Source organism: Struthio camelus, chromosome 3 (assembly GCF_040807025.1).
Source record: "Struthio camelus isolate bStrCam1 chromosome 3, bStrCam1.hap1, whole genome shotgun sequence".
NCBI lineage: Eukaryota > Metazoa > Chordata > Aves > Struthioniformes > Struthionidae > Struthio > Struthio camelus.
This window is the reverse complement of record NC_090944.1, coordinates 76319213-76336947: the sequence shown is the minus strand read 5'-3', so window position 1 is coordinate 76336947 and position 17735 is coordinate 76319213. Positions and strand designations below refer to the sequence as shown.

Here is a 17735-nt window from a genome sequence, read left to right as displayed (position 1 = left end):
AAACTTCTCTGCTTTTATTTATGTCACGTAATACCACGTTATTTTTCCTTTGCTAATACATAGCACAATTTCTGAGTATTTTGTCTTTAGTATGTGCCAGGCATTCATTCCTAATACACAGTAAGTTATTCCAGATTTATGTTTGGATAACAACTGAAACTCCCCAACTCCCACTTTAAACTAACTCTGTGCCAAGTAAAAGTACTGGAGAACAAAAGTTCCAGCCAGCTAGTATGCACAATAGGTTGATTCTATTTTCTAAGTTCTGTCCGACTATCTTTCTCTTTCCTGGCCTAGCACGATTAAAAGATTACAGTTCTTCTTCTCTACACATAATTAATTCTATTCCAGTACATAAACAAAAAAATATTAAGAACTGGAATATTTTCAATACTTTTCATTGACATATTCCACAACTCACATAAAATAGTAACAAAAAAGTTGCCATCAACTTAAGCCAGATTTTGCTTTTGGTTAAGAGATGAAAGCTTTTTCACTCCATAATTCATTAATCACTCAGACACTAACCTTCCTCTTTTTCCCCCCTGTCACATCGCTGACAGAAAAATGTTTGTTAACTACTTGGTACAGGCAAAACAACAGCTGAAACACAAATACGTGGGAGCAGGAACTCAAACATAGAACTGAATTGTATTCAAACTACTGCAAAAGTATTTTCACAAAGAATGCATCTGCATAGAAACAGAAAAATGAATTATTCTTCCTTTCAGGAACACTACTGTATTACACAATATTCATGTAACTTTTGCATGCAGATCATAAAAACACGCTATTTCTACATGGCCAAATCCAGGTTGTAGAATTAAACGAATTAAAATACTCTTAAAAATAGATTTCATAGCACTGAAACAAACAAACACTGGAGGACTGTATACTTCCTCCATACTGTATGATGCAAAAGAGAAAGTATTAGACTGATGGCATCAACTTATACCCCTAAGTTTTCCATAGGAAATACATTACTTTTAAATATTTCCAAATAAAATTACTTTAGGGAGAAATACAGGAAAAAGAAATTCTTCTTGAGGAGAAAGCTGGGGGTGGTGGGAGAGGAGGACTACACATCAATTTTAATAAGAAACTCAAAGCAATAACCTCTTCCTCCCCTCAGATTCTTTCTAATACTCTAAATCCTATAGTGCAGGACGGATTGATAGTAACGTATTTCAAATTATGTTACATGCTAGCCAAATCGCGTCAAGTCAAATTCTCAAGTAAAACGTATGTCTCTTACCTAAAGTTACTGAAGATTAGAGTAAATTACATCAAATTCACTATTATTTGAAGACTAGCAACTCGTGAAAATAACTAACTACATAGACAAAATGGTAAAATTTGCAATTACAAATAAGAACTTAGGTGATTAAGGCTAGATGACAAAATAAGTACTCTAATTAAACATCTACTACAAATATTAGAAAATTATTTGTTTTTCATTCTTCAGTGTGCATTAAAGACCAACCTTGGTCTCTTATAAAATTTGATTAAAAGATCTATATATAGAATTGCTAACTTTCTAAGCTTTTGCATAATATTTAAACTATCAGCATTTTTCAAATGCTTGTTTTCATATTCTAATATGGAAAATGAAAATGAAGTATTTCTAACTAAAATAGAAAAACTACCTTAATTATAAGATTTACAGTAATCGGGATCTCAAGAAGGCAAAAGCAGAAAGTGTCTATCCTGGGCTAGTTATGGACTAGAACGCAGATCTGAAGAAGTCCTGCAGTACATGTTTCAGTTGAGTTTAAACTGAAAGAAAACCATTTCAATTCTCAGGCTACGCAGCTGAATGAAACAGAGCATCCTAAGTGGCCATGACAGTGAGATGTGTTTCAGAAGCGCACTCCTGATCTTAACTGCCAACAGCACCCTGGGCAGCGTTAGGAAAAATGTTGCCGGCAAGTCGAGGGAGGTGATCCTTCCTCTCTGCTCAGCACTGGTCAGACCACGTTTGGAGTGCTGTGTCCACTCCGGGCTCCCCAGTAAAACAGAGACCTGGGCATGCTGGACCAAGTCCAGCAAAGGGTCACAGAGATGATTCAGGGACTAGAGCATCTCTCATATGAGGAGACTGTTTAGCTTCAAGCAGAGAAAGACAGAGGGAGATCTTAACAAAATGTATAAATACTGATGAAGGGAGTGAGGAAGACGGAGCCAGACTCTTCTCAGCGGTACCCGCTGAAAGGACAAGAGGCAACAGGCACAAATTGAAATACACCATATTCCATTCAAACATTAAGAAAAAGGTTTTTAGGTGAGGGTAGTCAAACGCTGGACCAGAGTGCCCAGAGAGGTTGTGGAAACTCCACCCTTGAAGATATTAAAAACTCAACTGGACATGCCTCTGAGCAACCTGTACTAGGGACCCTACTTTGAGTAGGCGATTGCACTGGAAGATCTCCTGAGGCATTTTCCAGCCTCAATGATTTTGTGAGTTAAAAAGCTAATATCAGTGCTCCTGTCTTCAGAAGCAAGCAGCAAACCTAAGGTTTCGGTTCTAAACAGAACTGATGACAGTTCTAAACCTGCTTCCAGAGGCTCAGACGAAATGAAGTTGCACCCCAAAAATGTAAATTTTAAGCTGGAAAAATGCATGATAGTATATTTACAATTTACTGTGTACAATTCAACTTTAGGAGTCTAATACAAATACATATACCAACAGCAATAAAATTTTCATCTCTAAAATACGCATGCTCTATTTTATTGCTCTCATTACTATCGCCGTCAGAGCAGGTTTTGTTTTTTTAAACTCATTACCTAAGTAATCACAGCAAGTGCCAGAAGTACTAGTTCACATTACCTTTAACATTTGCTTCTAGATACAATTTGTTTTGAGGACTGTGGGTCTTATGTATTTATTTTTGTTATTCCAATTAGTTCTCCACTTTTTTTACTGTATCTCCACAGTAAAACTAGAGTGCTAGTCCAGTTTTCCTGTTTTCAACCCTTTGAAAAAAATTAGAGCAAACAAGCTAAGACTGAAAATAGACAAAAAGCAAAGCACAGGAAGAAAAACTGAAAGCGAGGAACACTTTTAGTTCATACTCATAACACAATCAAAACAAGTTTCAAAATATACTATGAAATGGATGTCTATATCTTATGTATTTGACCACGTCAGTTAACTTATCCTGAGCAAAGAACAGATTAAATCTTTTCTTCAGGACATAATCTCTAGTAATAGGCTTTACATCATTAGCAGGATTAGTAGGATGGAGAATAGCTTTCTGCCACCAACAACATGAGACTATAAGTGTACTTTTACAAAGGTATTATATATAACTGGTACAAAAATGAACATTAGAACTAGAAAGCTCAGGGATTTTATCTTAATAGATAAGGAATGTTCCAAGAACATTATTTTATGCATTTCATTTCTAGAATACCATGGTTAAATGGAGTCCGTGTGAATGTGCAGAATCCCTCCAGGGAAACAGAGCAAATACCTCTGCTAATTTCTATATTACTTCTGAATTGTGTGCATCTTCTAAATTATTCATTCAAAACTGAATCAAAGTCATGAAGATATACTAAAGAGTTGAATAAATTAAAAAGTTCATTTAAAATATGTCTGTTTTTAGCCATCTGCTTTGAGGATGAATCAGTAAAAACTTACAATATTTCAGCAGATGGTAAACTACAATAAGTTTTCTATTACACAATAATTTTACATCCTCCAAGTTCTGCGTTAGGCCATGAATTTTACTTTTTGTCTTTTTTTTTTTTTTTAAATGCAGGGTTTTATAAATGGTTTGCTTTGAGAAGCTTGTCTCATGGATATGCGTAAGCTTGAAAGTCACTCAGATTTCACGGAGATTTCCATTAAAACCTGGACAATTTTTCACTCAAGTGATTGTCAACTTGTTGTGGAAAAAAACAGTCTCTAATGCTTTTCTCTCCTGCTGAATCCCCCAAAAACACATATGTCTACAAAACAATAAGAACCTTCAGAAGGATATCTCTGGTGCTTTTCTAGTGAAAGAAGTATCCGAGAACTGTGGCGGATTTTCTTCATAACTGTTTAAACCAGATCATGTCCACATATTTCAAATTAACGCCTTCTGATGTTTAGCAGGCTGTAAAATAAAATCCTCCATCGCAGTTCTGCTTTTCAGAAGTTACTAGAATTATGTATTATTTCATACTGTGATTACTGGATTTCCAAAAACTATTTGCATTTTAGGTTGTCATAACATTAATGCTTTTCTTGCAACTCACTGACACTCCTTTCAATACTTTTAAATTACATTATTAGAACATCAATGAACAAGTACAAAAACGTTTAATACACAGCACTACTAATCATCTTTGAAAAGACTTGTATTCCCAGCAGGTCGAGGGAGGTGATCCTTCCCCTCTACTCAGCCCTGGGGAGGCCACACCTGGAGTACTGTGTCCAGTTCTGGGCTCCCCACTACAAGAGAGACATGGCACTCCTGGAGAGAGTCCAGCAAAGGCCTACAAAGAGGATGAGGGGACTGGAGCATCTCTCCTATGAAGAAAGATTGCAAGAGCTGGGCCAGTTCAGCCTGGAGAAGAGAAGAGTGAGAGGGGATCTCATCAACGTGTACAAGTATCTGAAGGGGGAGTGTCAAGAGGATGAGGCCAGCCTCTTCTCCGTGGTGCCCAGCAACAGGACAAGAGGCAATGGGCACAAACTGAACCACAGGAAGTTCCATCTGAACCTGAGAAACAACTTCTTCACTGTGAGGGTGACAGAGCATTGGAACAGGTTGCCCAGAGAGGTGGTGGAGTCTCCTTCGCTGGAGATATTCAAAAGCCGTCTGGATGTGATCCTGGGCAATATGCTCTAGGTGACCCTGCTTGAGCAGGGAGGTTGGCCTAGATGATCTCCAGAGGTCCCTTCCAACCTAAACCATTCTGTGATTCTGTGACTTTAATAAAGAGTACTAAAAGTTTGAAGCAATTGCTATAAAGGAATTTTTTGCTCTAAAAACAAAAACAGAAGCTTCCTGAAGACAGAATCACCTCTCAAACACTGCAATTTTTCAAAAAATAACCTTTGAGTCAGACTGCCTCTGAGCACAGTTCAGGGATATAATTTCTGTAGTTGTTACACAGACTACAGATTACTTATCAAAGCCTGCCTCCTTGTGTTTGCAGGGTTACATCTCTTGAAGTACTCAGTCACACTCATTTAAGTTAACAAAAGAAATGTATTTTACTGACCATTAATCATTTATTTTCCTTTTGCTAGTGGACCTATGCGGCAGTCTTTATTGGTATTCCCTTACACCTATTGAACCTAATGACGATTACTGAATATGAATTTGCTTCATATTAAATGACTGTGATGAACAAAATAATATCAGAGGTGAGAAAAGGTATTATATAGAGCAGCATACGGTCTAAAAGAAAGCGTTCAACTGTAACAGTCTCAAATGCTTCATTAACTATAAAGCACCTTCTAATTTCTTTAGAAGACTTGTTTGCTGTTTATTTGAGACAGATGGAGCATGTCTATTACCTAATAAACAAACTTCATTCCTTGATTTCCATACACTCTATACAGTCTCCACAATTTAAGAAGTGTGAGTCTTTGCAAACAAGTATATTTATGATACATGCTGTCAGAAATCAAATATATTTTTCTTGTTTCTATAAATTATGTCTGTTACTAATCGTGGCTACGACTGAAAGGAAGCAAGTTTTCCAACAGCATATAAAGGCACTGATCATATGCTGATTTCAGTATCTAAAAAGTGAATTAAGCACACAGGGTTTGTAAGGAATATGACTAGATCTAAATTTTTGCAGTACCACCGGAATGTACCACAATAAAAAGCAACTGTGATGTGTTACGCTGCACTGCAGCACCAGTGTTCTCCTGTGTCATGTGGAAAACTATGTGGCAGTTGAAAAATAAAGAATCACAGAATGGTTCAGGTTGGAAGGGACCTCTGGAGATCATCTAGTCCAAACCCCCTGCTCAAGCAGGGTCACCTAGAGCATATTGCCCAGGATTGCGTCCAGCCAGCTTCTGAATATCTCCAAGGATGGAGACTCCACTACCTGTCTGGGTGACCTGTGCCAGTGCTCTGTCATCCTCACAGGAAAGAAGTTTCTCCTCAGGTTCAGACAGAACTTCCTGTGTTTCAGTTTGGGCCCGCTGCCTCTCGTCCTATCGCTGGGCACCACTGAGAACAGTCTGGTCCCATCCTCTTGACACCCTCCCTTCAGATATTTATACACATTGATCAGATCCCCTCCCCTCAGCCTTCTTTTCTCCAGGCTGAACAGGCCCAGCTCTCTCAGCCTTTCCTCATAGGAGAGATGCTCCAGTCCCTTCATCGTCTTAGGAGCCCTTTGCTGGACTCCCCCCAGTATGTTCATGTTTCTCTCATACTGGGGAGGGCAGAACTGGACACGGGACTCCAGGTGTGGCCTCCCCAGGGCTGAGTAGAGGGGAAGGATCACCTCCCTTGACCAGCTGGCAACACTCTTCCTCATGTGACCCAGGATACTGTTGGTGCTAATACATTTTTCAAAGGCTCAACAGATTCAGAGTTTTTTCAGTCAGGCATTTAATGAGAAATGGTGTTTTTCTTTAATTCTACTTAAAATTTGTGTTGCTTTCAAAATGTTATCTGAAAAACAGCCTCAAATTTTTTTCTATACCTACACTTACAATCACATAATCTACTTTTTAAGGAAAGCTTTTCTTATTCACGGCATGCCAGAAGTAGAACTATATACTATACATGCTTTGGCAATAGCAATATTAGTAATTGATACTTTGGGACTCTAAACAATTGCTCCAAAAACAACAATATTCAAAACTAATTGTTCATAAGACCTTTTTTTGCTTCACTTGCAGAATTAAAATAATAAAATGTTTTCTTATGAATAGGAATTCTGCATCTTAGTCAAACTTCTCACAGCCATAGGAGGAACCAGGTGTCATCAGCGGAAAACAGGTGTAGATGAAATAATAAAAGGAATTAGTGTTTTGAAATGATGTCACTGGTCACTGATTTTTATTCTGTAAAAGAACAAAGGATCTAAGCACCTTGTCTTGAAAAAAAGGTGCCACCGCTTTTTACTTTAAAGAATAATATATGGAGAAGAATATCACTAAAATATATTCTTCAGATGTGCTGAAGTACTTGAGCAAAAAAATAAACAAATATATACAAATTTTCAAGCTACTTAAAACAGATAATATAAAGCACTTTACAGAAAATGCTAATACAGGATTCAATAAAATTAACTTTTTCCTGCACATTAGGACTCATATTAAATTTCAGAATGGAAGAGATATTAAGAAAAACAGGGATCAGCGACCAAACCATTTCTGTTGTAAATTAAAATCAAAATTAACTAGTATTTCCTTACTTACACTATCTGCTAGTATTTTTATTGAGTACTTAGACATGGTGCTATGTCTGGTTAAAAAGAAAAAAGAAAAAAACACATCCTGACCTTGCTCGTGCTTCCTGTTACACACAGTAGCCTTTGTCTTTTGTTTTTCCAGCAAAAAACAATTCATACTACTGAGAACATCTAATTTTCTAATATGTAGCTGTCTTGCTTTCTTGGTAATACTTTTCTATATTAGCACACTGTTCACATATAACATACTAAAATTTCTTCTGATAGACTTGCCTGACATTTTGAGAGCTTTCCGAAGCCCGTATTCCATGAATTTGCCCTTGCAACCTTAAGACAAATTAAACTATTATTTACACCACTAGTTTTTTTTTTCATTTAATCCTTTCTGAAGACAGGCTACTAACTAGTAATCCCCCAAAATAACCTCCTGCTCTTAAAAAACAAAAATCCCCACATTTTTGGGTAAATGTATATAATAGTAATGGTATGCAATAGTTCGTATTTACAATCAGCTAACCTTGGAAAATTTCCAAGTGTGGTTATGAATGGCATCAAGAATGTAAGACAACTTACAACAGGCTTGCATTTCTTAAGCAACTCTGGGAACCCTACAAAAAGGTAGACCTGCCCCCTGACAATTACCAGTTTGGAAGCTATGGAGTAGCTTTAAAGGTTTAGAGTAAGAGAGGCTGTGTTTCACTGAAATGAACATGGCAAAAAACAAACAAACAAACAATCCAAGTCCCCTCCTCCCTTAAAAAGCCCTGAGGACGTGAAAAGCCTAGCTTAATAGCAGATAAAGTGAACATTATTAAAAGGATTACAGATTCTCAAACCAAAACTGGTTACTTGGATGCAGGACAGAGAGAATGATTTTTCAGCAGGAGAAAAAGTCTGAAAAGTATCTCTACTGTTAGTTTTTTAGCGATACTTACAAGCACTACCCTAACACAGAAAAGTCTGTTTTTACATGTCTGTGTGTGCCACTCAAATATTTAGGCTGTTGGCATACCCACTACAAACACTAAGAGGCTTTAACGCTGCAAAACAAACAAACACACAAAAACACACACACACACACACACACAGCTGAAAGAAGGGCTCGGGCTCGCACCCGAAACGCCTCACAAGGAAGACCGTGGAGCACCACGTCCCGCCCCAAGAGGTGCGGCTTCCCCCCTCACTCTGCATAGGGTAGGGGCGCGCCGCGCAACCGAGCGCACCGCGAGGAAAGAGGGAGGGAAGCAGGCAGCCAGGCAGCCAGGCGCTGAGCCCGCCGCCGGCGCTGGCCGCTAGCGAGCCACGGGCGGCCGCCGCGGGGAACCGGGCCGGGGCCGGGGCCGGCGGGGCGGAGCTGCAGCCGCCTCACTCACAGTAATACGCCACCACCGGCTCGCGCTTGTCCAGCTCCTGCGCGGTTCGCAGATGATGCTGGATGCTCTTGAACTGCGGCGGCAACGGGGGAAGCGCCGCGGCCGCCATGACACCGGCGACTGGGCAGAGGCGGCGGCACGCAACGGCGACAACGCTCAGGGCCAACGGCTCTCTCGCTCCGCAACCTCGCGCCGGCCGCTTCCGCTTCCGGCCCAGGGCGGCTGCGCGCCTGCGCAAGCCTGGCGGCGGCGGCGTACCCGGGAGGCGCGCCCCCTGCCGGGCGGCGGTGGCCTCGCCTCGGCGCTGGTGGAGCGGGGGGAAAACCCCGCAGCGGGCAGGGGACCGGCTCGCCGATGCCCGAGGACGACAAGTTTCCCGCACCACCTGCGGGCTCGTTGGTGTTTGAGCCGTGTTGTCGAAGCAGCCCCCACGCGGGGGTGGCCGGGGCCCCGGGAGCGCCTGGGCCCAACGGGGCAAGATGGCGGCCTGGCTGCCGGCAGTGCTGGCTGCCGGCCTCCCCTGCCCTTCCCTGCCCCTCTCTTGGGCAAGTCAGCGCCCCGAGCCGTGCAGGCCTTCACAAAGGCACACGGGGAGGGTGAAGATTCAGCTACAAGTCAGGCCCCTTTTCAGTTTCCAAAAATCTTCTCCTTGCACTCCTCCAAAACTCGGTTGTGGGCCGGGAAGTCGAGCGCTGAATGACAAGCGCTTAGTTCTACTCAGCAGCTTCCCAAGCTGATCAGACTTGTGCTGTCTGCAGTAACACCGTTCCACTGTAGATCTTTCCCTTTCCTCTAAGCACGGCTCACTGGAGAAGCGTTGCTGCGAATGGCCTGGTTAGTAATGTTTCACTGAATTGGGCTGCTTCCCAGAAATCAGCCAGTCCTCCAGCCTAAGAAAGTAAATCTCTTAGCAGAATCACAACTTCCCAGAAAACGTTTTCTCCGAGAAACCTCTGGAGCTTTCTGTTTTTGTTGAAAGGGGATTAGAAAATTGGAAGAAATGGGGACCGTTGAAGCAAAATGGTTTAAAATGGATCTTATAAACTAGCATATAATTTGTTTTAGTGTCTGTCATCTTCTCATGCTGACAGCATAGTTAAATGATTTCTTAATTTCTTTTAAATTGCTGTGTTTCCAAACTTCCCTCTGGTCTCCAATTGGCTATCTGCAAGACCAGAGAATATCTGTGCCCCAGAGTGTAAAGCAAGATGTGTGCCGGAGGGAGGAACAGGGGTAGGAGAGATGGCTGTGCTGTCTCATTGCTGTCCTGAGAGAGTGCTGGAAAGAGAATGGAAGTGAAATTATGGCTGGACAGAAGAAAGGAGGAGAAGAGAACAAGGAGCAGTTGTAGGACTGGGATGTTGTGGTGTTGTACTACAAGCTGTCTCGCCCAAAGCAACTATACCTTTCATGTAAAGGCAATCACCTCACTTACTAGGGTATACTGAGCTCATTTCGTGGCAGCTGTTAGAGGAAACAGTTATAAGGCTCTTTGTTAAGTGTGAACTGAAATGGGAACTGAAATGGGTGTAATGTCTGCCTAGAGACAAAACTGATTGCAAACGCGGCAGCTGGGGATTGATTTAAATGCTCTCTGTGAAAAAGAGGCAGCTAAAGTAAGGTGGAAAGCAAGGAAAAAAGTCAAAGAAACACTTGTAATGTAACCCTGATATAAGCAGTGAATATACCTCCTGCTGTGTTGTGGGAGACAGGACTTTGTGTATTCACTGTGTAAAGAAATAGAATTGAATCAAAGAATCCCCAAGTTTATTATGTAATTCCTTTCGCAATGGGAAAAAGCCTTCAGGATCATCTCAAATACTTGCTAAGTATTTGAGCTAAAATCAGACAGTGAGGATACCAACACAGAAACACATGATGTTAGCAGGCATATTATAAATCTCTAGGGGAGCAAGGATGAAAGGGAGCTGCAAGAAAGCAATGTAAATAAGGATAAAAGTGATGGGAATTTGGAAGACTAGAGGAAAGAAATACTTAGGGACACTTGAGAATACAAAGAGTGCCAGAAAACAAATGGTGAAAATAGGCAAGAAAGTGTTGAGAACCTTGGGGAAATGGTTCTCCACATGAACATCATATCTCCATCAACACGTTCCAGAAACTAATGATGGAATCAGACGCAGATGAAAACATTACACTAAAAGACCACAACATCTGTTTTGTTTTTAAGTGAAAAACTGAAACTGAGGAATTTGAGAATTTTCATTTCACAGGACATGAAAAAATCTGCATCTGGTCTGATCTGAGACGAGAACACATTCTGAAATGTTTCGGATTTTAACCACCAAAGGAATGGGTGAGCAGTGGGTAGTCCAGTACTTGGAACCTCCTGGATGTTCTCAGGCAGCCTGGTGCTAGTCTTGGCTCTGCAATGCTCTTGGCAGTCATGGGGAAGTCTCCTGAGGGGCTGAGTATTCAGACACTGTTCTGACCTTTCTAAACTGTTTTGAAACGTAGTGAAGAACGTCAAGTAATGGAAATACCGAACGCTAGGGAAAATACTGACAAGGTTGTGATTAAGTTCTTTTGTTTATTTACAAATAAATGATTAGGTATGATTTGAATACAATTGGTCACAGCTGTACCTAGAGTATGGAAATAAATTCTATTTTTAGTAGTAATATGTATTTGTGTATCAGTATTTTGTGATTCACTTTGATGTAAATAGCCCTGAAGAGATCAAATCCAAAACATCTAAATCATGCAAGTAATCCCATTTATATGCCAAGGACTACTTGTGTGGGTTAGAATTACAAGTGTTATAGAACCTGACCTTGTCTGGGGCTGCTTAAGTAAACACAAGCAGCAGTTGATGGTAAAAGGCTTTGTTTGAAAGAAGTTTAAGATTTCTATCAATCCTGAAGAAGAAACTGGAGCACAAGAAAACAACTGATTCCTACATAAAGCCCAAGACCTAACCTAGTAAAATAATTGTAGTATGCAAGACTTTTATTTAATTGTTATTCTAGCAACTGCATACAGAACAGTAAGTAAATAGATGTGACGTAGCAAAAAATTCTATGGGCCTAATCGTGCAGTCATATACTGGCAAAACTTTCATTGAAGTCAAGGCATGAGTGGAATGAGAAAAATGAGTTTTTTTGAGATTTTGTTTCTTTTCACACTTTAAACTCTCTTAGCCAAAACTAAGTCCCAGAGCTTTCTACTCCTTCAAAATTAATTGTACAAAATTGGTATATGTTTTATATAAAATCCCTATTTTGTCTCTGAAACTTTTCCACCATGAGCCATAAGTATATATCCTAGCAAGTCACATACACACACACACACACACACACACACAAAAGGAGACTAAAATGTATTTAAAATACAAAAGATGATAAGGCATTCAGAACAGTGCAAGGAGTACCATGCTATTCTTTCACTTTTTAAAGGAGATTCACAGCTACCAGAAAACGCCCAACTGGAATGCTGCGAGTTAAGCTGATATTGGTGAATGTTTGGTAACCGCGGCATAATTAGAAGTTTCTGCACCCAGGGAGGGGGCTGAGATGCAGGCTGCAAAAGTGGCACTGCTTGGGAAAATGTTAGAATGCTCTCTGGTACCTCGAAAATATCTGCCATTACTGCCTACTTCTCAAGCACAAATATTCACTGACTTGCAAGTAAGTCATAAGACTATGCCTGGAATTTGGACTAGCTTTTCTTGGCAGGTCTAAATCATATTGGTTCTGACTGCGTGTGTTCAGAAAAGTACCATATTTCATCAAGTTGTGAATACATATATCCATATCTATATCTATATAAAAATACAAAATCTCCTCCACCTCTGGGAGCCAAAATACTGTAAGGGTCAGGTCCTGCAAACACTTTACTCCTATATGCATTTTACTACCTTTGGTCTATACATGGAAGCAAAGATTATTCACATTACTAAAGTTTTTGGATGAGGAATCAATGTCTGATGACTACCCTGCAGCAGTAATCACTGGGGGAGTTCTCCGCAAAGTTCATGTCAGGGTAGTTCTGTGCAGCGCTGCATGTGGACAGGAAAAGCTCTTTTTCATAGGTTGAGATCTTTTTTGTAAAAACACAGACCAACAGAGTGATAAATGATTAGGAGTGATTAAAAGTGCAGTGACACCATTGACGTTTTAAGAAACAGGCCTCTATATAAGACTTCAAAAATTTCGGCAACACACAAGACCATGCAATCGTGGTAAATATATACATAGCAGTAAGAAAATTGTCTTTTCAAAGTGCTCTGGCACCATGCTTTGGCTCATGTTAAAACTTGTTATCAAGTGCTTCCACATCACACACATAGATTCGGTTCACTTCAAAACTAAAGAGTTGAGTCGGAAGCCAAAAGGTCACAAGTTTGAGGATAATGCTTTACAAAACAGAGAAGATTACAAACAAACAAACAAACAAATAAAAAACAGTGTAGAAAGGCTTTGGGAGGATATCTTCCTGTTTGATGCTCTTGCATGCAGCATAAAGGTTAAAAATTGCTATAGGTAAGAGTACAGTCACCAGCTGCAATGCCCAGAGCACCTGAAGTGTGGCTGCGACATTGTTGTCGGATCATGTACAACTGCATTGGGACAGGTAAAGTAGTCACAGACTAGAATATTTTGCAAGCTGTTTTTTAATATATATCAAATGTATAAACACTTAGGTGACACAGTAAAGGTAAAAAATCACTGTTATGTTTTAATTTGAAAAACTCAATTGCTTTCTGAAAGGTGAAAATGGTTGTTATGAAGGATAGAAAGCACCATTTTATCACAGATGTAAGGTTATTAAAAGGAAAATACTAATTAAGTGATCATCATGTCAATCAATTACTACTTTTTATGAGGAAAAATATATTTATTTTTTGCTGATTATTTTTTAAATATTAGATTTCTACAATGAAAAAAAGAGGAAGAGGATTACTTAAGGAGTTATAGGCCTTAGGTGGTTGTAACAGAAAAGATTAACTTCTCTCTTGTCTGGGTCACAGCTGAAATGCAAGGCCTCACTTTCACAAACAGCAAAACCCAAAAGGCCAAGGAAAAACATATGAACTGAGCCAAAGAAAAGAGTGTGGAACTGGCCAGTTACCGCTGGTGGCCTGAGCTGCAAATCACAGGGTTATTCAACATGAAAACAAATGAGCAAAATTATTGCTGGAGGCCTAGTCTTTCTCATTATCCAAAATAGTTATTTTATTCCACTTGTTTTAAAACAAAGAGAAAGGAGGCACACCTATGAAGGCTACAGCAGATCTCTCACGCCGTAATGGTTTAGAACACTTTGTTGTTGCTACCAGTTTTAGATAAACATTAATTTATCCAGCATTTATCAGTTAATGTGTTTAGCCACCTTTATCTGTATTCTGCTGTTACAGACTGAGCCAGAGAAAGCTGGGTCCTTTGATAGAGAGTCCACTCATTATGTTAGTAATCTGTTGATTTACGTGACATAATGTAACGGCAGAATAATGGCCACTGCATGCCATTACCAAACCTAATGATATTCTTGAAAATTAAATTTCAGCTTCTGCAAATGGGCTACTTGTAGCATCCAGGCCTGTTTTTGTGCGTGCGCCCTTCTGGATGAGCAGCGCCGCAGCCAAGCGGCCTGCTTGCAAAGCCCTAAACTATTCCTTGAGCGAAGCATGGAGCCGCCGGGGGCGCCCCTGCCGTCGTGCGCCCCGGCAAAGCGGTGCGGACCGGCTGCGCGCTCGTGCCCGCCGTGGCACAGGGACGTGCCCGGGGACAGCCGTGTGCTCGCCCGAGTCTCGGCTCCCCGGACACTCCGGGCGCTGGCTGCCTGCGGCTCCCGGCTTGGCAGAGGGAACGGGCTGCGGAGCGGTTCAAGCGGCAGTTTGCAGTTTAACAACGGCTCTTTCCCTGTGCAAGCCCAATGAAAAAGGAGGCATGTATAGCCTTGAAAGCTGTAGGGGCAAGACTCTGAATTCGAATAAATAGCGACAATTGAATTAAGACAAATAATATTATCCTCGAACATTATTATTAATGACTTATTGGCAATCATTAGTAATAAATAATTTTCAGCATACTCCATATGCACAACGGAGGCGACTCCTTCTCAGAAGATCTGTACATGCATGCATATGCATGCCCTTGACACTCGTGGTGGTAAACAGAGACAAAACACACAGGGAAATGCTGAGACGTACCACAACCATGTTAGTTTTGAAACTAGCACGAATTTTACCAAAAGATGGGGAGGAGAAGGCATGGAGATTGGAAAGAAAAGGAAGAGAAGAATTAGCTTATTGTTCTGTTGCTTATATTCAATAACTTATTCGGCATTCTGAGGAGGTTTTACAAGAAAATAAAACCCAATAGTGAGACCCAAAGAGCTACATTTACTCTTTCGCCTCCAAAGTCATGAGACACCCTCCTTCACAGCTGGCTGCAGCGTGACTTGAAACTGATGTAACAAGAAGTGTTGCATGCTCTATAATGTATATTCATATGCTTAGAAATATAGGTGTGAGGAAGGGAAAGATGAGAGTGGGGGATCATTTTGTGTAGATCTTCTGTCTGTGATGACCAGTAAATTATACTAGAAAAGCTGTATTGACTGCATGATTAAAATATCTACTGTAAGGCACCGGAGCGCTGTTTGTGCGGGGAGAAAACCCCATGCCCTCCATCTGCTTAAGTATCTGTGTGCTAGCTTACAAAGACCGTGAAAGTACATTGGTACATGTCATTTACTGCAGCTCCTTCTTCAGATAGTTAATTAGAGTCTGTTTACCTCTTGGAAGATAGTAAAACGTGTTGTAGTAGTAAGTTGTACTGAGACTGGTTTTTTGCCTTTTTTTTTTTTTCCACATTTTGAATACAGCCTGGTAGTCCACCGCATACTGAAAATGCTTAGGCTTGTGTATACTGGACTCAAAGCAGTAATATCTCACAGTGCTATATGATCTGCACGAAAATACTATCCTTCTCTGTGCAGGTGTGACTAACCTTCCTTTTTTTAAAAAATGTAATAATTATCATTACAGTGCATTGTTGTATTTTTCTGTTCATAATATATGTGGAGCTTAATTACCACCGAAAAGCACTTTTTAATGTTCTAACAGTACTATAAAATTACCAAAGTAGCTTAGCATACTGAACTGATTTTTAATATTAGCAGTCTTTAATGATTTAAACCTTTTAACATATAAGTTGCTATTGAAAACCTGTTTCTTGAAAGTACTTCAAAAAATACTTATACTGGTATTTCTTATGAGCTCTTTAAGCAGAAATATTTGAAAAGCCATAATGGGAAAACTGAACAACTCCTGATTTCTAACCTGTGATACATCTTTCAATGTTATTTTGTAATTATCCTTGAAGTATAATAACCATTATTTTTACATTTATTCATTAACATTAACCTACAATGATCGTTAAGGTTGGTCCTAAGGTTGGTTTCTATGTAGATAGAAGCAATATTTTAGGACGTTCTTTAGGTAAAACGATACTATATACAAATGCTACTCCATATCTCGTTGTTAGGTGGGGATACCATAACTGCTTATCTGAGTCATGTCTAAGATAATCATATCATTCTCTCTGCATGACCTCAGTAAAATTATGGAGACTTTGATGTCTGTCTTGTGATAAAGGTGCTAAGAGAAGACTTAGCTGGCAATGCTCTGCTTTAGTTCTGGGAACATGTAAGGAATATAGATGAAGTGAAATAAAAAATGAATTCTGGAGAGGCTGTCATATAAACCTACTACGAACCCTGTGAGCAGTGCTCAGTCCCCACTAGTCATTATGGATGGGTCCATGATAAAAATACCAGTTTCTTAGAAGTGGGTTCAAATGCATGTCATATGAGCTAAAGCATAGGAATCCCTTTATCGCTGCACTGTGCAGAACCTAAAACCAGTGTTTTCTCTTTTGTCATGATGTTCAATAAGTGTTTCATAACACTACATTATGAGAATAGTAACTTTAGAGGGGAACAGAGTAAGCTGTTACTGTGCAGTCTTTCTGAATGCAGTCTACTAAGGCAACTCCAACTTGCCAAGCAGTTCTTCTGGAACTTTCTTGACAGGAAATCATTACTTGTTTTGAATTTGCAGGAGTGACTGTTAGTTGTCTGTTGTGCACAAAGAGAATAGAAGATATTGGTACACACTTGTGTCTAAGCAAGTCCTAAGCTTGGCTTTTAGCTCATGGTTGCAGCTTTAGCATTTTAATCAGTTTTACTGTAGTAAAGTCTTTTTTAGACCTTTTTAGCCTTTTTTAGTCTTTTAAAAGACTTACCCAGTCTTTCACTGTGTAAGTCTTACTGTATAATCACAGTGAAGCAAATGCATAGACTTGTGCTTAGATTTTTGCTGAATAGGAATGAAATGCCACTTTAACATTAAGCACACGTAGAAGTAGCCGTACCTGGTTATATTGAAAATAAACTGGTATCACTAAGATAAAATTCTGTATGCCTGAAGAGAGCTTGAATGCCCAGATCTTAGAGAGCAGCTTCTCATGTCAGCTCTTCAGCTTTGCTTAGCCCTGGAGGCACCTGAGTTTCCACTTTGGTTTGCAGAGTTCCCACATGTCAAAATTCAGGCATACACAGAGACCACTGCTAGCTGCAGATTGGTACCTAATTCCCAAGCATCTTCCAGGGCAATTCAGGGCTGAGATGGTGGTTGCCTCACCTTCAGCTAGGGCAGAAAGCTGGTGGGTCCAGACTGCTTCCTTGGGGTCATTTTAGTCACCTGCTGGTTTATGTCTGGCACAAAGAGCAGCAGGCAGGGGCACGTTCCTCAGAGATTGTGTCCGGATTCAAAGTCTATGAGGTGGGAAGAAGGACAGACGAAAGATAGCCTGGATTTGTCTCACAAAATTATGGGCTCAGCCGTGGCATTCGGTCTGGGGAAAAGTGGGTGCGTACCTCAACTTTTTCATCACAGCATTAAAATAAATAAATAAATAAATAAAAATTCAAAGTATGTGTAATGGAAAATGC

At 40.2% G+C, this 17735-nt stretch overlaps 2 protein-coding genes across 3 annotated transcripts in view; both read right to left on the bottom strand.

Annotated features, from left to right (window-relative positions):
- Nucleotides 1-8976, bottom strand: part of VTA1 (vesicle trafficking 1) — a 42938-nt gene extending 33962 nt beyond the window's left edge. Inside the window, exon 1 of one of the 2 annotated variants that reach the window (XM_068938518.1) lies at nucleotides 8757-8976. In XM_068938518.1, the coding sequence (XP_068794619.1) occupies nucleotides 8757-8865 (109 nt within the window). In that variant the 5' untranslated portion in view covers nucleotides 8866-8976. The remainder of the gene's footprint in view (nucleotides 1-8756) is intronic. The other variant, XM_068938517.1, reaches the window with a different exon arrangement.
- Nucleotides 8977-12919: 3943 nt separating this feature from the next.
- GJE1 (gap junction protein epsilon 1) lies at nucleotides 12920-14937 on the bottom strand. Its single transcript, XM_068936496.1, is given in 4 exon segments — nucleotides 12920-13027; nucleotides 13029-13295; nucleotides 13680-13862; nucleotides 14929-14937. Coding segments are annotated over 4 exon segments (567 nt in total).
- Between the last annotated feature and the right edge of the window lie 2798 nt (nucleotides 14938-17735).